Source organism: Hippocampus zosterae, chromosome 7 (genome assembly GCF_025434085.1).
Source record: "Hippocampus zosterae strain Florida chromosome 7, ASM2543408v3, whole genome shotgun sequence".
Taxonomy (NCBI): Eukaryota; Metazoa; Chordata; class Actinopteri; order Syngnathiformes; family Syngnathidae; genus Hippocampus; species Hippocampus zosterae.
The window spans coordinates 22,166,312-22,189,484 of record NC_067457.1 but is presented as its reverse complement, the minus strand read 5'-3'; the positions used below and the strand labels follow the sequence as shown (position 1 = coordinate 22,189,484).

The window sequence follows — 23,173 nt, the reverse complement described above, 5'->3', positions numbered from 1 at the left end:
AACAGCGCGGAGATTATGGGCAAACCGTGGGGGGGGGGGGGGGAAGACCTGAAACTAGTGAAAAACTAGCAGTGGCCAAGAGTTGTGAAACGTCAAGAAAACCAGCAGTGAAAGACTCCACTAAAAGTTAGGAGACTATGGGCAAACCAGGGGAAACAATTTACTAAAAATTGTGAGACTATGGGCAAACCGGTAGTTGAAAACTTAACTTTAAGGCAGGAGACTTTGGGACAACTGACAGTAACAGACTTTGCTACTGGAGAGAAAATCACCAAAAAAACCAAAAAAAAGTTGTGAGACTGCGGGCATACCATCAGCGAAGACTTCCTAAAAAGTCAGGAGACTATAGTAGGTAAACGTCAGGAGCTTAGAGGCAGCCCTGCAACAAAACACACAAAAATCAGGAGAGTGTGAGCAGGCAGCAGCGGAAGACGAAGCAGAAAAGTTGGGAGATTATGGGCAAACCGTCAGCAAAATATCTCCCCCCTTAATGCACGTCATTGCCGCCTGGATATACCCTGTCCTTTCTTTGCAGTGTGTACCCACAGTTCTCACCGTCACATCCTGATTTCTTCCTAGCAACAAATGACTCCCCCATCCCCAATAAAAAAACAAAACAAGAACCAATCAGATCAATCCCGCCGCCTGAGCTTAGCCATCGAGTCCGCTGACTGCCGAGAAGAGAGTTGGAGCGGGAACAAACAGAGGGGGGAAAATAAAAAATACAAATAAATCCAATCATACGTGATCTGCGGCGACCTCGCTCGCCTCTCACGCCATCTCGCCGCACCTGTTGAGCGCTCGGCGGGAGCGAGCCGACAGCATAATGTTGGCCTTAGGAAGCCAGCGAGAGCTATTACGCTGTGCTATTATTGAAAGTAGGGCTATTAGTTTTGGGCCGCACGAACTGCAAAATGTCAATACCGCTTGTCGTGTATCAAATGTCCCCGGAGCAGCACAGGATTGGAACTTTTGTCTCCTCTTTGCTTCGGTTGGCTGTTGTTTAGATGAGATGAAATGCTAAGCTAAATGCTAATGATGATTGCTACTTGAATGTTGAAAAGGGAAAATACGCGAGTTAGCGTATTTTTGTGTGTGCCAGTGTTGGTTCACAGGTGTTTTAGTGCATTTGTGTGTAACTTTTGTGTGCGTGAAGGATTGAAAAGTTAGCTTGTTTGTGTTACAGCATTTTTCATTCTACAAGCCTGCGTGAGTTTGAGAGCACTTCAGTTTGCGCGAGTTAGCGCATTTGTGTGTTAGCGTATTTATGTGCGCGCACATAGCGTGTTGCTTTGAGTGTATCCTGGCGCACGCGTGTAAGTGCAAATACACATTTGTGCGTGTTCGCTTGTGTGAGCTGGTGTGCGCGTGTTAGCGTTAGCATGCACGCGCGCACACAATACAAAGATCTCTTTCCCAGGCAGGGGGCCCACTCTGATTGCTAATTAGCGCCTTGTCAACAGTCATTCCTGTGTGCGCCCCTCCCACCCCCCACCTCTGTGGCACCCCTTCACTCACACCCACACAGACGCACACAAATTTGACTTTTTTTTTCCAACGCGTGACACGAAAAAAACAAAACAAAGAGAGAAAAAAAACAAGAAGGCAGCACGAAGTGCACATGCTTCATATTTGCTTTGACAGTCGCAGCGCATTAAATATGTATTGAATCTATACACTGGCACACATGACGAGTGTTAGGCGTAACACAAAATTTTGTTTCTTTTTTGGCTCTTTTGAAGCCACTTGACACGCGAGATGCTATAATCGCAAACTCGAGGCGGATGACTGTATCAAGCGGCGGCGATGGTTATTGGCAAATGAGCGCAAGGACACTTTGAAGGCCCACCGGATCACGTCCAGCCAGGGAGTATTCAAAAACTTCTATCACTCTTTTTTTTTTTTTTAAGAGGAAGAACCGACCAAACGCACCTGTGCAAGCGCTCAGATGGAACTAAAAATTCAAATTGAAATTCTATTTCGCAATTGGACTCACAAGTCAGACCCCTCGGCTGCTCTCTCGTTGCTCGCCAGTGTCATGATTTCATGAATACTACCCCAAAAAACATTATCCATCCATTCATTTTTCAATGCACTTTATCCTCACAAGGGTCGCGAAGGGCGAAGCCTATCTTAGTCATCTTCTGGCAGTAGGCAGGGGACACCCTGAACTGCTTGCCAGCCAATCAAAGGTCATTCATAGACAAACAACTATTCATACTCACAATCACACCAAGGGCCAATTTCGAGTGTTCAATCAGTCTGCCATGCATGTTTTAGGAATGTGGGAGGAAACCGGATTACCCGGACAAAACCCGCGGAGCCATTGGGAGAACAGGCAAACTCCACACAGGAAGGGCGGAGCCCGAACCAAACCCTTCACTGTATGGTGGATGTGCTAACCAGTAGATTAAAAAAAAAAAAAAAATCACAATAGCTTTTGTTATCAGCAAAGTAGAAAAAGTGACCAGCAATTGCATTTTCGTGAATAAAATCTTAGGCCCAACGTGTCTTTGTGTGAAAACGTGGGAGCCAAGTTGTACAATGGGAATAATCGCATATTCATACGGTCGAGAAGATCGCAAAAATGGCCGCCGCCCGAGGACGGGGCGCGGAGTGGGTCGCAATGTTGGAGTGGGATCTAATATATAGATATGGATACATAGATATTAGTTAAAAAAAAACTTTGAGAAGCAATGTGCTAATAAATTACCCTTCAAACGCTAAAGGAAATCACAGGTATATTTCACCGCACAATACCTCAGTGTTCTCCCGGGAGTGACACAGAGGCTCTGATTTAAATGTAAACAAACACGGTGTCACGCAGTCAGTCAGCGCCAGATAGATTGGAGCATGCACCCCCCCACCCCTCATCTCTTTACTTGTTTTCCATCCCTTCATCCATCCCGTTCCCATCTGAATAAACACACGACGAGATGGCAGAGGAAGAGAGCACACGGGAGACGAAAGTAGGGCAGGCCAACCTGGACGCATCGTCCCGAGCAATTTGTTCAGATGGCGAGCGAGGCGAGGCAAGATGATGTGGGTGAGGGGGGGCTCGGGGTGGTGGTGATGGTGGGAGGTGGGGGGGAGGCTCCTTGCTAAAGAGGAAGTGAGTGAAATGGAGCGACGGGGAGGAGGAGAAGAGTGGTCGCCGAATGACAAAATGGAGCCATCATGATGCCGGCGTGACATTAGTCTGCGAGGAGACCAAAGGAAAAGGAAGCGGATGACCTCTTTACCAAAAACAAAAGGCGGCCATTTTGCTAGTTAATGCTCATGTGTTTTTCTTTTATGATTGTGAATGACTTTGTTTCGTCGTGTCGTAAAAGTACTTTCAGCTAATGCTGCGGATCCTTCGGATCTTCTAAGGCAGGACAAATGGGTAAAATATTTGATCATCACATCAATAAATACTTGTGAAAATATATTTATGATTAGGTCAATGCTAACAAACCAAATAGTAGGTTCACAAATAGCATTTGTTTTGCTGTGCTATAACTTCCGGTGTCACAAAAATGATCAATTTGGATTTAAAGGATGAGGGAGTGCATCAAATCAAACTGGGAAAAAAAATGAAAAAAATCAACATTTAAATAAAATGCATTATTATTATTATTATATTATTAACAAGCAATCAATACAAGTGTTTCAAAGTCAATAGCATTCCCGCAATGCCATTTAACAAAAATTTGCGACAGCATATTGAGTGTGTCTACTTGACACGACGCAAATGACAATCAATGCGCTGCTTGTTCTGACACCCAACAGTTTAAAAACAAAACAAAAAACGCCCGATTAAGAATTGGATCAAATCGAACACGTACGGACGCCGCCGTCGCTGCTTGTTACGTGATTTACGACGTCCTTAAAAATCAGTAGGGCTGACATATAAGCTAGTTTGAGAAATTCTAGTTGCGGCAACCAAAAAGGGTTCTCGGTGTGCTGATAGTGGTCTGGAAACAACAGATTGCTTGGCAGCAGGCCAGTCGAGGAGTTGAAAGTGTCAAATGGACAGAAATGAACATGAAGACGAGAACAGAGGAGGAAGAGGAGCACAGACAAGAGGATGAAGATGAGGATGATGAGAGGGAGGCAGGACCCCTTCTGAGAGCAGCCATCAATAATCCATGCCGCCTTAAATCGTTCTTTTGCGCAGGAGGGGGGGTGAATAAATAAATAAATGTGCTTCTGTCTTCATCTTCCAAGAGCAGTTTGTGTTTTCATTGCTTGCTTGTTTATCATCAGGATTACGCAAAAAATGGAAAATCTGAGATTCACCCTTTCAACAAAAGTTGATCTGATTACGTTTTTTTAAAATCTTTTCAAAACAATTGTATCATGTTTTGACTTTTTGTGTGTGTGTGGATTCTGAAATGAAAGTTCAATTGAAAACATGTTTTCAATAAAAAATGTCTTTAAATTTCAGGTTGACCAAACAAAAGGACACAAATGGATAAAATAAAACCCAAAGTGTGTGTGTGTTGAACTGCTTTGTTAAATGTAAATAAGTTGAAATAATATTTTAGTGAGCTAGCAAGCGATACGATTATCTGATTAGCTACTTAGATAGCTAGCTCCTTAGGTAGCTAGCTCGCTAGCTAGCTATATCGATAGATAGCTAGCTCGCTAGCTCCTTAGATAGCTAGCTCGCTAGCTAGCTATATCGATAGCTAGGTAGATAGCACCATAAAAGGTGCCAAGGACACTTACATACTCTTTGTGCAGCTCATGTCATATACATTAGCACTTATAAAATCAAAACGAACGAATAAAACGACATATGGGCGGCGGTAATTAATAAACAGTATTGCAATGATTGCCCTGCAAAGGGTTAAACGGCAAAGAAAGCAACAAGCAGCTACAAACATTCCTGCCATAAAACCAGCTCCGTGGCATTCCGACAAATCTTTCCTTCCCTATTTGCTTTTCGTCACAACCTGTGAGGGCACGCGCGCCTCCTCGCAGAGAGATGAGAAAATGATTGAGCGAGCACAAAGGGGAGGAGGAGGTTAAAAAGGAAACAAAAGGGAAATGAGGAGAGTGATGATGAAGCAAGAGGTGAGAAAAGGATAATGAGAGAGGTGAAAGGGTGAGAATTAAGAAAAAAGGAGGCAGTGAAGAAAAGCAGGAGGAGGCGGTGAACAGAAGAAGAAAATGACGTGACAGCCAAGTGGGGGGGGGGGGGGGGAGAGAGAGAAAACGCAGCATAGGAAATGAGGAAGAGGAGTCGGATGAGGCGTTGCCGTGGGCGATATCATTGTGTGTCTGTCCGCACGTGTGCGCGCATGCGTGCGTGGCTCCTCTTCCTCGCCATTGTCATGCGTACAGTTGGCCAAGCGTAATCCACTTTAGCTCAGCGGGCTACAAAGCCAACCGTAATGACATCTGAAAAGATATCTTCATATCGCCATAACTGCGCCCCCCCCCAAGCCCCATTTTTCCTCCACCAATCAACTCACTTCCCCTCCCCCCCCCCACACTTTTTACCCCATCCAGTGTTACGATGTGAGGCCAAGTCGCTCGCGAGAACACAAAGATTCAAACAAAGATTCTGATATTGAATTCTGCGGATTTTAATGTATACATGACAGAACGCCTGCCGTGGTAACTATCACACGACTGACACTATTTACCACAGAACTCTAAAAAAAAAAGCCTGCTCACTCAACCAAAGAACTATCCCGAGAGTCTATTGCACAAAGATTCCTGAGGATCCTCCAATCTGCGCTCAAAACGGCCCATCCCATTTCTGTCGCCATTCATCACAGTAGTCTGGAGTACAGCACCCTTATCTCCGAGTAGAAACGCCAGTTTCATGACATCAATTCCAGAGTCTCTCATCCAGGGTGGGGGGGTTCTGTCCCAAGGATGCTTCAAACTGCGAAAGGCATGGATGGCCTCGCAAGCTAATCATCCCACTTCTGACACCGTCCCTCACACAAATCTCAGGAGGAGTACAGGGATCGGCGTGCGGATGAGAAACAATCTCCGGTTCACCTGAAATCACCGCCTCTGCGCTTCTCTGCACTTGTGGCATGTCAGAGTCATTTTTTTTTCCGGGCTCTGAAAACCTGGTGGCCGGTGCTCAACATCAGCATTAGCATTAGCGGTACAGTACGATATAATTTCACAAGTCTGCCGTTCCTTACCCCTCACCTAAGAATTTAAAAGCCCCTTCGGGGCACCATCTTAGGAATTTAACCCACTGGCGTCGAGAGAGTACAGTGCACTCCGCTTAATAGAACACCGGTTAATAGAGTAATCCGCTTAATAGAGCAAAAGGCTCTGGGACGGATTTGCCTAATGCAATTTCCTATAAAGATACTCCGCTTAGTAGAACAGATCTCCGCTTAATAGAACAGGCCGTAAGCAATGAACATTGTAAACTAGTGGTTTACGAAGTGTAGCTATCGCGATACTGTACCACTATCGCGAGAAAACGCGGTAGTTCTAGCCGTATACAGTAACAGGTAGCACGCGTCACTCCACACATAGACACACGCACGTCACAATGGCTTCAACTTCATTCAAGAGACGAGGGCTATCACCTGCGGATAAGAAGGACATACTCAGACGATACGATGCATTGCCGGATTCTCAGAAGGTACGCCCGCGGTTTCCAGGACTTCCCTCTTATCCAGCGCATTGAGAGGGAAGTCAACCGCAAAATTACGGACTCCTGTTTCCAGACAAAAGTAACGAAATTTTTCTCGTGATTTGAGATGTTTGACTGAAGTTGATTAAAGTTGTTGTTTGATTAAAGATATGGACGTCCACAGTCGAAATATCTCTTCTAACTCGTCAGCAGGGGTTTTTCTGCGTGCATAACTTGGTCGTCGACGTGTCTGAAGGTGTACCTAATAAAGTGTCTCCGGTTAATAGAAACCCCGCTTAGTAGAACAGAAGCGCTTCGGCCCAATGGTGTTCTATTAAGCGGAGTGCACTGTACTTCAAACTGGATGCGGCATGGATGGCCGCATGGCTAATCATCGTTTCTACATTTGTTACCAAAGTCTTCGGATAGTATCCTCAACCCACACATTAACTCTTTCATTCCACAAGAAAAATTTAAAATTAGGCCCCGCCAACCAAGAAAGTGCTTGTACGTCTAAGTCTTTTTTCTTTTTTTTTTTTGCGTCATAGAGAGGAGGAGGGTCTGATGCAATCTGTGAACGAGAATAAGCCGTTTGCATTGTAAATCATGTCAAAAAGTGACCAGTAGGTGGCAGTGGTGCTTCGCGTGTTTGAAATGCACGCTTTTGTAAAAAGCTCTTTTTCTCCGTTTTTTGCCAGGGAATCGCCATTTCCATGAAACTTTTGTAATCCCAATTGCTGAAGAATGGAAAAAGATAGAAACAAATCTTTTTTTTTCTGTTGAAAGAAGAGAGTCCAAACTTTATTTTGGTAGGCTCACTCAGAGGGTACCGAGGGTTCGACAAACTATGGGCTTCACAACTAAAAATCCCACTTCTGGCACCATTTATCACTTTAAGTTTGTTATGCAAGGATGACAAGGGGTCCCTTCGAACCGGGGTTGGCATGGACAATGTAAGGAAAAAAATCATCCTACTTCAGACACTAAAATCTCCGGAGTAGAACCCTCAACCCTGCGATGTGCATTAGATTGAAAAAACAGTGACTCATTGATCTGGTCGCCAGATTACACGTGAGCCTCAAACGCTTGGCTTGGAAAGGCAGCTCAACAAGAGGAATGTCGCAGGTCCAGAATCCGAGGATCAACTCCACGGTTGGTTTGTTCGCTCCTCTTCTGCCTGACGAGCTGGCAGCCCTGATCAGAGGCGCGAAAAGTGAGCTGTGTCGGTGTGGAAAATCCCAGCGAGTACAAGCTGAAATCCTGGCAGGGACGTCGCCCGCTAAGTGAGCGCTATGACTGACAATTCCCAAAGGAGCGTACAGTTTATGGAATAACACTAATCTGCCCGGGCTGCCATACGCTACTGCCAGTGCTTGTAATTCTATTGTTGCCTGGAGCCGCAGCTTTGTGCCGCATTGTGTCCAGAGGTCTCCAAAAAGTCTGCGGAACACGACGCCATGACAAAAAACAAAAACGAACAACAACAACAAGGACGCCGGCAGGCTGATAAACAAGCGGATGCAAAACAGGGGCATCCCTTGGGGGCGGGCCACTATCCAATCATCTTGCAAACATTCCGGCCCGGCCGCCATGCGCAATATGCGGCCGCCTGATAAACTGGACGAGAAAACAGCGATTTGCCTTCTTTCGTCTTCACAAAGTCCTCCTCCTCCAACTCAAAGTCCCAGCATGCCGAGCTGCGGCGTGACTTCACAGCGGGTTCAAACGCTGGTCGACACCTGTGGGGGCGCGCCATCCATCTCCATTTTTATTTTACACATCGCCACACATGAAATGAACTCCGTTTCGAATTTCAGGATTTACCTCATGCACTCTTGCAGTACACACACACACACGCACGCACACACACATACACACACTACACACAACACACACTACACACAAAGCCTGACCCTGATGCGACTAGACCTGACCTCTATTTGTTTTATACGGCCATCTTCCAGGGTTAAATCTTCCAGCGGCCAGCGTTCCTCTTCCATAAATCGAGTGTGAAAAGTAGTGTACGTCAATGAAGTGTTACTTGAAAGTGTGGTGCACTGAATCCTTCAAAGAAATGGCGACAAGATCACGGATAGCCAGCGCCGGCCGCGAGCCAAAGAAATGAAAAAGAAATGGGAATAAAAAAAACAAAAAAACACTGCTACTAGCGCCACTCGTAGCAGTGGGATTGCCCAAAATGGCCGCTTCCAAACAAAATCGGCGACATCCTGTTTAATTGCAACAGTGTGTCTTTGAGACGACCGTAATAAAATTTTTCTTACGTAGAAAGCTTTCAGAAGTTGATCCAAAAGATAATGACATTTTCCACAGGGTACATAACCTGCCAAACTTTTGAGTTTTCAGCCAAACGGCTACAAAAGGATACGGATCCTAATGAAGTCAATGATTTTGTCATTGATAGCACTGTGGCTAACGCTAACACATCTAGCAAACGGCTGACTGAGCATCACCATGGCAACAACAGAGCCATTGTCCTAATTGGACAACTTGGAATATGTTGTTGAGAGGTTCGAATTACTGCATGTACTTACTGGCCAGCTCATTAGGTACATTAGCTAACAAAACAAGAGCTATCTAAAAAAACAACAACCAACCAACCAACCAACCAAACCGCTTTGCTGTCGCGGAAACCCAAGCGTTGCGTCCGCTCACCGACAGACGGTGTAGTAAGGAGTGCGGGTCGCAAGTTGTCCATCTTTCGTGTGCTTTGTGCAATGAGACGCACAACAGCGCTAGTTAGAAGGCAAATGTCAGCCGGCAGGCTAGGTGGCTAATTAGCAGCTCCGGCGCGGTCCCGATTCATCAATATCAACACCACCGCCATTTTGCCTTGTGGGCCTGGGGTGTAAATTTGGGAAGAAACAAACATGACCACGTAAAATAAATAAATAAATAAACAAATTGTAAAAATCGCTGATTCGGATTAGCAGCTAACAAATTTGGTGCCGCTGCTAATGACCACAAATTGTTACCATAGTTAAATTGGGATGGATGCAATAAAGTTTTGTATTAAAAATAGAGCAACAAGTACTTCAGACCGGACGAGTTCCCGGAAGTGGCCGCATGAGTGAATAGGGTGTACGTAAGTAAAGCGTGGTCATCATCTCTTGAAGCAATTCAGACCCGACAGATCACCTACCCCAGCGACAGTCGAATAAGCCAAGTTGTAGTCAGGCTGCACTAAAGGTTTGTATGAATCAAATTGGAATGCGTCATTACATATTTGAAACAATAATTACAAACATTTCAGTCACAACACCAAGCATAATGAAAAGGACATGCTCGATTTTTGTTTTCATGACGTGTTGTAATCTCATTTTGAAGCATCTCACACAAGCACTTCATGCCCGATGAGTCAGCTTCCTGGTCAGGCTGAATTCTCTAGACAAAGGACTGTGCTAAATGTTTGTATACAAAAGGTGAGTTTGTGTGGTCATCAACTCTTTCGGCAACGATTACAAGCCTTTCAGACCCGATGAGTCACATACACCCCTCACATAAGAGACAATACGCTTTTTCAACACAAGAGGTCATTCATTTAGTGTATGTGTTGATCCCACTTGAAGGAACAAGCACAAGCACTTCAGACCCGTCTTGTCTGATCCCCGAAAAGAGTCCATGATGAAGACAAGGGCCACAGAACACGCTCGTATTAACAAAGTAACACGTACTAAAGTGACAATAATGTGGTGTTGTCAATAGCCCTTCGGGCAAGACTTACAACCCCGACGAGTCACATGCATTCCTGGTATAACGATGGAAGTTTTTCAATAGAAAGGGGCACAAGCAGTTACGCTAAAATAATACACATTTGCTCTTAGGCACCTCTTTTTCCCGGCGTTGTCTTCCTCCTGCGCATCCTTGTCTCTTGATGAATGGCTTCTCTTTGCCGCCGCCGCCGTGCGCGAACGTGTGTGTGTGTCTTTGTCACGCCTGATAAGTGCTTGTGGGCCGCAGGTGTGTGTTCCTGCGCTCGTACGCGTCTGTGTTGGTCTTTACGGGCCAATCCCCACCTGACATCGCAATTACGTCTCTACCGGTGGGGCATTGATGGCCACAAAGGTCCACCGCAGAGGAATAACACGGCCACCATAACGATCCCCTGAGGCTGACATGTTTCAGAAGCGAAATTTCACATCCGTACCGGATTTTTGTGAAGGACACGGCTCAAGATCAAGAGCAACCTTTGGTTTTTGGTTGACAAGTTTTGGACTTGGCGGAGGTGGGGTGAAAAGGTCGCGCGGTGCGAGATGGGACCCTCACCGTCTGCATTCTTTTGCGTACGTGAGTGCCCATCGATGTCAGCCGATTCATTCAAAAACACGTGCGTGATGATGAAGCCGCGGCAAGGCCAACAATGCTCGCCAAGGTGCTGAAATCACAAGCACACACTAATGAGGAATGCGCGCGCGCACTCACGCACGCACAGTGGCGGCTCGGTGATGGAAGCAGTCAGTGTTTGCGATCACGCCACAGTCACTTTTTCACAAGCTATCAAAAATGTAATTAGTGCACACACTGTTGGGCCTGATGGCACAACACACACACACACACACACACACACACACACACACACACACACACACACACACACACACACACACACACACACTTTTTCACATCAGAAAAGGGACTGGAGGAGATTCAAATGCTATGTGAGCAGAGACGTCACGTTGTGTTCCTTTTCCTCATTAAGAGTAAACAACACAAATCAAACCGGCGCCTGCTTAATTGAAAAGAGAAGTTCGAAATCACGAGTGCGATTGGCATGACAGCAATCCGACGAATGGAAAAACACACACGTGTGCACATGCGCACGGACCTATTGATCAAATCCAGATGACGTCAGAAGAGATCTGTTATCTTAAATGTACCTCACACACACACACACACAATGCTATGTACATGGTTTTGCTTCATCAGCAGTATTTTGATGAATTATTAACAAATGAAAAGTGCAACGTTTACTCTCAGAGCCAGCCGGGTACACATGCTGGCCTGAGCGCGCTAGCATCCAGTTAGCCCCCACAATTAGCCAATGAAAAAAAAAAAAAAAACAGTACACACCAAAGCAAGTCAGAACGCTCTTCCTTCAAGCTAGTACCAAGTTACTGTGGCAAAAAAACAAAACAAAACAAAAATCAAGCTAGTCGAGTCGTGACTAAATTTCTCCGCTAGCTTAAGGGTAACACATAATGGGAAAAGCCAGCTAACGAAACTAGCATTTATTTTTGTGGTACATTGTGCGCATTTATCCCATATACCTAAGCACCAACAGTGACAACACATGCAGACAGAACAGAAAACAATAGTCGGGGGCATATATTCTTTATCCTCTATTACACTGCCCTCTGGTGACTATGGCGTGCACGCCAGAAGGAGCAGCACAATGGCCATTCAATTATCATGCACCAACTCTCATTCTTTACATTTCAATTGGTTATTTTTATAGATCCTCATACAGTGCTATTTTTAACAAAAAAATTTTGAAGATGCCGATGCTGGTGAGTGACCGATTACACTGCGCTGTGTCGTCGTCGTCTGCGAGCTGTCAGTCTCGAGCCAAAGTGAGGAAAAGGCCAGTGAGTGGCAATGGGGGCTGGGGGTGGAGGGTTATCTGCCCATCTCGTCAACGGCTCCAAACGTTCCCGTCGCCGCTGCTTCTCGTCAGTCTGTCGACAAAGCGCAAGCGCTCCGGATTCTTCTGTGTTATTCCGACGCGTCCTCCCTGCCAGAAGCACGCGAAGCAGCGCTAATTGGCATTTGACCTCCCGCGCCCGGCGCATATTGACTCCTAACGAGCTGTTACATCATCAGCTCAAAGGCAAGCCTGACTCGCGTTTTGGAAGAATCACAAAGAAATGGCGTGGCATGAAAATACGAATTCATCTCAGGTATCATAGGAAGTGACAGGAAGTTATCTAAACACATTATATTGGTGCATCTGTCTTGTACTTAGGGGGGGGGGGGGGGCCGGATCACTTTCACTTGTTCTTGACTTTTCATCTGGAGGCTTCCACGGAAAGGGGCAAAAAGTTACAACACAAGTTGTTCGGAAGCTGTACAAAGATGAACTTCGCAAACCTGCGAGGAAGTTTGCAGCGGTGCATGTTGGGTGTTCAAGTGGACGAACATGAAAATGAGGCAAAAACACCTCATTAGTAACACCCCGGCCAGCAAGGCAGTCAGACCCCCACATTACCCGCCTACTGTAAGAACCACTGGAGGCTCCAAAAGCCTCCCTGGGGATTAAGAAGTCATCCTTACCGGAATCGCTGCTTGCAAACAGACTCCGGGATGAAGACGGGGGCAGTCGTGTGCAGTTAATATGCTCTTAATGGACTTTTTGTGGGGTGAAAAAAAAACAACACCGAAGGGAGGGGGGCTCAGTACCATTCCTAACTGCAAGCCATGCGGTAATTACAACCCGGATGGCGTTTCTGACACTTAAAAACTGCCTGGGGTGCAGAGATTTACAGTAAAAGAGGCAACCCGCTGACTGTCATTTCGCTTATCGAGGAAGAGTCCTCCCCGTTTGGGAGTAATGGCCGAACACACGCGGCGAAGCGTCCCCATCGCGCAAGACGGCCTGCTCGCCGCCCCCCTGGGGTGCTTTGCAGCATCACTTGTGTGTCGCATGTCACTCGATGACTGGCGATGACAGGGGCTCTTCTTTTTGGAGCGTTGGTAGGATGCTGTTGCAGATACAAACAAGAATCCTACTGACAATCATATTCCAGAGCATAACAAAAAACTATTGATTTTGAACAGTGATGTGAGCGCCAATTGACGACATACATGACTTTGAGCCGAAATGGCGGTCGTGTTGTGGCTTTTTTTTTTGTGGGTCTACTCATGATTGATATGCCTTCCAAATTTCATGTTGCCAAGTAAAACTGGTTGCATGGGCTGAATTATTATAATTATTTTTTTTGTGGGTCTACTCGTGATTAACATGCCTTCCAAATTCCATTTTGCCAAGCAAAACTGGCTGCATGGAATGATTTATTATTAGTAGTATTTTTTTGTGGGTCTACTCGTGATTAACATGCCTTCCAAATTCCATTTTGCCAAGCAAAACTGGCTGCATGGAATGATTTATTATTAGTAGTATTTTTTTGTGGGTCTACTCATGATTGACATGCCTTCCAAATTTCATGCTGCCAAGTAAAACTGGCAGCATGGGCTGAATTATTATAATTATTTTTTTGTGGGTCTACTCATGATTGACATGGCTTCCAAATTTCATGTTGACAAGTAAAACTGGCAGCATGGGCCGAATTATTATTATTATAATTTTTTTTGTGGGTCGACTCATGATTGACATGCCTTCCAAATTTCATGTTGCCAAGTAAAACTTTGAGCATGGGCTGAATTATTATTATTATGATTATTATTATAATTTTTGCCTTTCACAGTGAGACATGAAGTTTGGTTGCCATGAACAAAATTGATGATTGTTGCCAGAATCATTTGCGCTGTTGGATAAAAACGATTTCAGTGAGGAATCACCCCTGATAAAGAAAATAACTTTTAACCTCACGAACAAAACATTACAGCGGTCCATGCTGGGGCGGCACTCGAACACCGAGTACGACTCTTATGACTCGGTGATGTCTAACAGGATGCCCGACAGGAAGCAGCGGGCCAATGTCGATGGGCAGATGCACTGCAGACGCCACGATGGAAACCTTTCCACTTCCGACTCATCACCAGCCACCCACAAGAAGTCAGCGAGGTCCCAAAGAGGAAATGATCCCTGACATGTACGCGGCTGTAAAAATGAAACCGTGCCACCATTTTGGGAAAAGAAAAAGGATGCGTATGCATCGCACCCAGAGGAAGTGAAAATTGGCTATCTCCAAATGCCAAGATAATTTAACCTTCACGGACAGCGAGAGAGCAAACATTTCGCCTCTTGCGGCCTTGCTGTTTAAACTATGAGACTGGATTAAAAGTGTGTGTTTGGAAGGCTGACAGAAGAAGTGTGTGTGTGTGTGTGTGTGTGTGTGTGTGTGTGTGTGTGTGTGTGTGTGTGTGTGTGTGTGTGCTAAGGGGGGGGGGGGGTGCAGTGGCAGCCTTTGCAATCCCTACAAAACGCTGTTCCAACAAAAGGGCCTTGGACGCGGAAGCTTGCCAGGATGGCTGGAAGAGAGAATCGCCAGCACAAGAATGCAGAAACAAAGAGAAAGAGTGAGACGACACTGGAATACAGCGTGGTTATGATACCGTCGTGTCTGTGAATTTTGAGTGTTCGAGGTTGTAAAAGGCTGGGGCCGGGGCTGGTGAGTGACATGGGCGGCGGCCAATCAGAGTGTCGAGTTGGCCAACGATTTAGATTTTTAAAAAAAATGTATTTTAATATATTTTTTATATTATTATAAAAGACTAATCATGCTGCACGGCAATGTACGAGTCTTTTTTTTTACATCTAAGCTGGGAAAAATGAGAAAATAAGAAATAACCAAAATGTTCAACCCAGCGGATAGTCACATAATAGCGCGCAAATGCGCTCCAATCAGCTTGTGTCGTGTTAAACTAAACAAATGAAGCTCTGCTGCTGAACAGTTTACTGCCGCATTGCCTTGCCACAATCGCAGACATATTTTACTCAAACTTTTTATAAATGATCTATGTGTCGGCAGGTGGCTCCCGGGCGCCCCCCACCAACATGTTTGGGGTGCCCTGATAGCCTTTCCATCCACCCTCAGTTTGCCAGTTTGAGACTTTTGTTTATTAAACTGTAGTTCCTCTCTCTAAAATGGATCTTTGTGAATATTTTGGGGTGTCTAAAACGAATTAATTCCCTTTTCATTGTTTCCTATTGGAAAGATCACTTTGGTTTTCGTAGCGTTTGTTTTTAGCCAGGTTAACTACGAAAATCACGTGATGACATCATAGACTTTCTCTATGGACAAGTAAGCAAATCCTATGCCCAGCGCCATGCGCTGCTAAGAAAGCGACGACTTCAGCTCTCGTCAACGTGCGGCTGAGCGAGTGTCGACCTGCTGAAGAATCCACAAGTGCTTCCGAGCACTGACGAAAACTCCCACGTCAACACCGCCTTCCTCTCACCCGGGCCTCTCCCAACCAGACGCCAGCGAGGCTCACTCATCATCCACGCCCCCAATTTTTTTTTTTTAAAAAACCCTCACAGCACTGCTCGCGAGAGACGGCAGACGACCTCATCGGCCGTATCCATGGCGACCATTTCCAAATGGTCAAGTCAAGTCTTGCAAAACAGGAAGTGTGATTTAGGCGGGATGCATTATGCAAGAGGCTGCGAGGCACAATGCTCATTAGGCGCATGCCGGGTCATTAAAGACTGCGGATCGATAAAGCACACCACCAAGTGAGCGTGAGAAAAGACAAACAACGTGACGCAACCGCCTGCAAATATCTGCCGGCCTCTCATCGCAGAAAAACTGCCTCCGTTTTTTTGGGTTTGTTTTACCCTGCACGCCTGTCATGAGTCTGTCATCGTCATCAGAGGCCATAATTTCCAGACAGTCTGAAACAGGCAATAGAACAATTTGCAAGCATGCCTATCCCGAGCCACAAAAAAAATATTGTCATAAAACACGCCACATAGAAGATCCGGTACTGTATTCGTTTGGTTGAACCACAAAAACAGAGCAAGAATAATAGAACGTGTGTTGATGTATTTTTTTTTCTTAAATTCACAAAGTTCATTTGGATTGGCTGTTAAATCTGCAAAATTGCGACTGTTCACCATTCACATTTTTAAATCCCAGCAAGACCAGTAGCCGACAAATCGGGACTCAGGAAAACTCGATTCAAAGCGACACGCATATGAAGTTATCACGCCATGTTGTGATGTCACACAAACGGTGCGATGCGTGAAAGCGTCGCAGGGGACGAGTGCGGAAAATGGAAGGGGGGGTGAGGAAACTTGTCAGCGCTTTCTGGGAAGGCCGACATGAAAACTGAAGTGGGGAAAAGATCAAGTTGGCTTTTCGAGTGCGCTGGAACAATAAGTCTACTCGCGGCTTGGCTTTATTGTGCATGTGAAAAGTAGTAGTGTGCACAGACACACACACACACACACACACACACACACACACATAAAGGACCACTACTCTCAAGACACTCTCTTGACATTTCGTCGATGCTCCATGAGCCACAGAGGGCTGTGGACCTTTACGGCAAAAGAATTACTTTTTTTTTTCTTTTCTATTTTTTTTTAAAGGTGACTGATTTTGCAAGTGGATCTCGGTCTTGGGTCGCTAAGGTCACTATGTGTCCAAATAGGATTATTAATTATTTATTTTTTACTTTTGTCATTCGGGCATGAGCACAGACAACAGACGTCCTCTTAAATAGTTTTGACGCTAACATTTTTCAGGATTTCCCTTACACAGAAATGCTCTGAAGCCGTTTCTGGAGTTATCAACAACAACAAAAAAATTCAGCCTGAGGAGACGATTCTGCCTCGCAACTTGAAATTTAGCGGACATGTCTATCATAAGTCGACCTTGCACAAAAGTCTCAAGAAGTCATGCTCTAAAACACACAGGAAGGGCGTTTCAATTATATTGTCATTGCGTGTGAGCGGAATATTAGCCCAGGTAGCTCTTTGTGTCATTGTTTTGAAAATTCAACGCCCCGCAGGTCCAATATTTGTGTAAATTTACAAGCCAAAACGAAAGAGAAAATGTAAAAGGGCAGCCGAACACACCGAACAGCAAAGACTCAAATTTTTACAATTATTATACTCAAACTTCATCTTGACCTTTCATGAAAAAAAAAAAATCTATTATTATTGCCCCCCGCCCCCCACTTCCCCAGCGATAGCGATCTCGGAAGGTGACGAAAGCTCGCCGCCACCGTCGCCATCCTCACGACAACTAAGCGCCACCGCATGAGTCATGAATAAAAACTGTGCACAATCAGGCCGCGGCGCTCAAGAAGCGATAATCATCGGCGCCTGCTTTCCGACTGATAAGCTCATCTACGGCAAACACATTGTTGACATTTCAGAACGGGGTCGCATCTATAGAGGTGTTGTGGCATCACTTAATTAGCATAGCTGCTAAAGAACTTGTTGCCCCCCCCACCCCCACACCCCAGGCGTTACCTCCGTCTCAATTCCGAAACCAGAGCTACCAGCCACTACTTTAGCGGTGGGTTCCTGGCATTAAATCGCTCATTAAAATGCTTCTCACCTGGACGGGTTGTTGCGGGGGGGAAGCCTTGAGACGCTTAATGGGCTTGCCGAAAGCTGCCTTCGGGTGAAGAGAGTCGGGATATGCCAATTCAGAGTGACAGCACACGTTCGGCTCGGGGTCGAAAAGCCGAAACGTTCTCAGATAGCTCCATTACAACAAAAAAAACTTTCAAAGTTTCTAATCACATGATGCGTGAATATCACGTAAACAAACGGTTTCAACTAGCTTGGCCGCTTTAGAGTGCTTCGTTATGTGACCAGCTGGGATATATTTCAGCTAGCCGAGACTTTTTGTCCGTATACATTTGTGCCTCTAATCGGGACTTACATGTGGACATGAAAACGATGCTAAACGAAGTAGCATCCGTTTTTTTAGCGGAAAGGCTTGATTTTCAATGACTTTGGAACATTTTTCTACATTTGGGGATTTAAAGTAATCATTAATATTTATTTTGCCTTGACGTTAGCCTTTAACAATAGCAACAAATGAAACGACCTTGATCATGGTAGAGCTAACAGGCTAGCATTTTAGCATAATTTCATTCAACCTAGCATGGTGCTGAATGCTTTATTGGAAAAAAAAAACATGTTGGGCTATGTTAAATGGTCTATTTATTTATTTTTTGCAACGTTAGCTTGAGTTTTCAGTGGCTAGGATTCATGTTTTTTTTTTAACACCGGGAAGATTCATGAGTTGTAGCCTAATCAGTCGCCCGCTGTTGACAAACATTGCCAATTGACCGACAGAATCACGCAAAACCAGTTGGAGCGCCAGCATGCCCGCAGTCATAATATTAGTAACCAGCAGTCTGAGGAAAGTCCTTCAACGGCTGATAAATCAACTTGTGCTGTTTTACGTCGAGGCGACATCCACCCCTCAAAAATAATTCACCGCTCGCGGCTTTGAACAAACAAAACAGAACAGCGGCATTGCCCGAGGCTCGGCGCTGCACTGTTTCACATTCAAATATGCAAGACGGGCATAACAAAGTGAGTAACACGTGAATGCGGGCTGGTCAACAGTACAGCACACCAAAGCAATAATCATTAAAAGCCGCAAGCAGTTTGTGTTCAATTCACCCAAAATGGCTACTTCAAAATCAAAATGGATGATTTTGTGTCCGATTTCGGCCCGTTGAGTCTCTTTTGCGTATCCTGCCTAGTTTGCCGATACAGCCACTCAGGGATGTTTTTCATTAACATGCCACTTTCCATAGTTAACCTGAAGGACGAGCAATTGTAACTGGAGTAAAAAAAAAAAAAAAATCGAGCAAAAACACAAACGGCTGCTTTACACACAGAGAGGCGGAGTCAATTGATTTGTGTTTTTCAAGAAGAAGCCCCAGCCAATATAAATACCCTCGTCTGATCAATTATGAAAATTAAACAGTCACATGTCAAACATGCGCACGTTCCTAAACAGAAGGTGGTTGTCATCCTTCTTGTTGGTTTCAAGATGAAATCAAATTTGCTGGCAAACACATACAGCATGATCTGTGTGTGCACAGGGGCAGAAATGGCCGAAATCTTTCATGCTGTTTTTTTTTTTAAATGGCATTTTTTCATTACTAAACCACTTTCAAGAGTTAACCTTCCGCCTAATCAATCATCCAAGCGGGCATCTGCTGTCAATCCAACAACAAGGCATCAAAGTGCAAACTAGGCGTGCCCCCCCTACCCCTTATTTGTGTTTTTAACAACCGAACCACTTTCAACCTTGACCATCAATCCTGATCAATTTGCATCTGGGGGCGAAATACAGTCCCGATCAATAACTTGCAATCTTTTACAAAGTTGCCATGTGAAGGCAGGCGTCTTATTTAATCACAGTTTATTTATAGATCGTGTGGGCTCGTGCACGCCGAGATGGGCCAAAAACGTGCAAATGCCCCGTGGGGGTGGATTGAGGGTGTGGAGGGGGGGGGGGGGGGCGCACTTTGGCATGTTTAACGGTGCCTTCAAGCAGATAGATGTTTTGATCGCACTTAACAAGCGTGGGGGTGACATTGTCCAGCTAATAATAAAGCGCTAAGTGTCCACTCCCGTGTGATGAGCAGGTGCGCTCTACGGCCATTCATGACAACGGCGGCGGCTCCCCGGTTGTTCAACAGCACATTCCAGCAGGTGAACGCCAACCGAGCGCGGCGGCTCTAGGCGGATTAAAGCTCCCTCAACGGTCACCTGCCGCCGATTTAAGCAGCAGCAAAGAGAAGCGAACCACTACTCAAGTCCACACGTGGGACCTCATCGGTGACAGCCGCCGTAAACTTTTCCGAGCGTGCCCCGCCGCGGTGAGCTTACCCCGGCCGGCGAGGAGGAGCCAAGTCGACGCCAGCAGCAGCAGCAGCGGCGGCGACGGTAGCAGCAGTCGGCTTGCGGACCGCGAAGAGGACCGAGCGCCGTCTCTGGCCATTTTCTGGCAGGTGGACGTCAGGGGAAAATCCACAAGAGCCAGATTAGTCCACGAACTTCTGCGTGCGTGCGCACGCTCGTTTGTGTGTGTGCGCGCTTGTGTGCCTGATTGGGGACTCGCGGCCAGGTTGGCGACGTGCGCGGCTCGCGTCTGCGTGCTTGCGTGCGCGCCTCCTCCGGCTGCGTGACTGACGGCGAGGAGAGGAACCACTCCCCGGGTGGGCCGGCCGCACTGCGCACTCTCAGCCCCCCGCAGGATGCCCGAGTGACGGCGTGAGGAGCGAGCGAGCGAACGAGCGGGTAAAAAGTGTGTGTGTGTGTGTGTGTGTGTGTGAGTGAGTGAATGAATGCGTGAAGGTGTTCGTGAGCGAGCGTGTGAAGCTCCGCCAGCGCGGGAAGTAACTGTGATGTCAGAACAGCGACACCAAGAGGACAACATCCGACATGCATTTAATGTGTTCCACCCTCCCCCAAAACCAGAACATTTTGTCATGTTCCGACAAAATGTTTTTCCGACAAAAATCTTTTCCGAGAGAGAAAAAAGGGCCCTCGCTAATATTAAAATAATGACAGAAGCGACAAATTATTTTTTTTATTGTACATTTGCTCATTCAATTCAATACACGTTGTGAATCTCAATCGTGTGCGCACGCACTGACCACCAGGGGGCAGTATAATCCAAACATACTGTACGGATCGACAAGGAAACGTCACAACTCGGCAAGAAAATTGGTCGCCCCTCGGAGAGGATAAAGAATTAATGACCGTCTGCCGTGTTGTTGGCAGTTTGTGCTCAAAATATCGCTTGCTTAAAACTTTAATGCCGCTACAAAGATGCTAATCGCTGCATGTGACGTTTCCCGTGATGTGTTCGCATTAAACTAGCAGACAATGAAGGCAAAGCTCGGTGGTTGTTTTTAGCAGGCTTGTGTAATCGTTTTTATATTATGCTTAGTTTGACAGTACCCACGCCGCCCCGCACCCCCTCTCTCTCACACACACACACAACTAAAGTATTGAATCCTTCATACCTGGTTTGACAGAACCTGATACTCCCATTTAGCTTTAGATTTATGGAATAATAGTGTTCTGCCAATCAAAAGAAAAATAGGCTTATTGAAGTGAATGTGCACGGGGAGCGGTACTTGAGCCTTCAATTTGAGGGGCGTGAGGGGGGGGCGCGGGGTCACACGGGCCATCAAAATGATGATTGATGACAGCAGTCCACCAGCACTCTGAGCTGCAGGGAGAAAATGTGCAATAAAACGTGGTTGAAAATGTTCCCGTTTTGAAGGGGGGTGCATAAAGCGTAAATAAATTTTTCCTTAGTCTCTCCATTTGGCAAAAAAACAAACAAAAAAATCAATAGTTGTGTCATGTTTTTTGGTTAATTTGTTTGATTGCGCTTAGTTTGGTTCCACTTTGTGTCTTCCTCCTTGTTCATGTCTTCATGCGGTGCTTGCTGTGTCTTGTCTGCACCTGTTTCCTTGCGATAACCAATCAGGTTTCTCCAGCCACTTGTCTTGTGCATTTCTGTTGCATCTTGTCAGTCTTTGGTTGCGTATTCTTTCTGGACTTTGCCATCTTCTCCACTTCATCTTCTTCCTCCTTCTCCCAGTCATATTTTTCATCCTTTTCTACGCTCTTTTCCTACTCTTCTCTTCCCCGCCTTTTTCTTCTTTCTCATCTTCCGTCTCCTTCTCTCGCTCCTCTTCTTCCCCCACCCCCTCCTTCATTTGCTCCTTTTATTTTCTCCCTCTCTCTCTTCCACCTCCACCGCCTCTTCTTCATCTTACGCTCCCTCCAACTTTCTTCCTCTTTCCTCTTCTCCACTTTTCACTCAGCCTTGCTGGCAACAAAGCTTCAAAGGCAGGCAGCTAAGTTACAGCAACGTTTGGCTTCAGCCAGCAAGAGACGGCGGCACTTACAGAAGACGGCTTTTAAATCCGAGACACGCAAACGCGCCAACATGGAGCACGACAACAACACAATGACAACAACAGCCTCCTGCCACTTCAGACATGACAGACGTGACAGAATGAAAATAGAAATAAATATTTTATTGATATCATTCTGGTAGACCCCCCCCGGAGACCCCGCGAGCCTGCCAGCCTCGTTAGCCATCTGTAATCTGGCCCACCCTCTATTTTTGCTCTTAACGCAAACAGATCAATCTCAGCAGGGCAGGAAAGCCTTCGCAGAAGGTTCCACATTCGGTGTGTGCGTGTTGTAGCCACAGTGCACCACATGCAGGCAGTTCAACATGATTGCGGCCTCAAACTCAAAATAAACCATCGGTCAATTTTCTGTTACCTTGGAAAGTTTGCTCAAACTTGCAACAGAACAACAAAGTAGGGTCGGATAGGACAATTTTGTGATATACAGTTTCAGAATACTATCACAGTACGATACGAGTAGTATCACAATACCAGAAGTATCATGATACCGGTAATCATACCAACTCGGGTATCATGATATGAGCAGCATCACAATCTAAAAGCATTACTCGGGCAACAACTCCAGTATCATGATACCAGCAGTATCACGATACTGATGTATATGCGAAGAGTCAAGTTACAATATTATCATAGTTATGGATGCAAATATCCACATTGTGGTATTCATAAAGTTGATCTCATCATACCAGCCATATTACAATAAAACCAACGGCTATCAATAGCACAATAGTATCATGACACCATCAGTATCACGATACCAATGATTAAAAAAAAACATCATAAGTACTTAGAGATACAATAATTACCATGCTACAGTGTTAATGTACATGCAGACATGAAGAAATGTGAATATTTGGACATTGGATGAATTAATGATGGGATCATGCCAGGAAAAATATATATATATTTGACTACACCCGTCTGTCGAATTATGACAAATGAATGATGCTTACCGCAGAACGGAAGTCACGGAGACAAATGTTGACATTTTCCAAA

General features: G+C 45.6%; 1 protein-coding gene across 1 annotated transcript in view; it reads right to left on the bottom strand.

Moving 5' to 3' along the window:
* LOC127604989 (poliovirus receptor homolog) overlaps window positions 1-20,220 on the bottom strand; it is a 103,927-nt gene extending 83,707 nt beyond the window's left edge. The window contains exon 1 of the mRNA XM_052072447.1: window positions 20,109-20,220. Coding sequence (XP_051928407.1) covers window positions 20,109-20,220 — 112 coding nt within the window. The remainder of the gene's footprint in view (window positions 1-20,108) is intronic.
* Window positions 20,221-23,173: the final 2,953 nt, after the last annotated feature.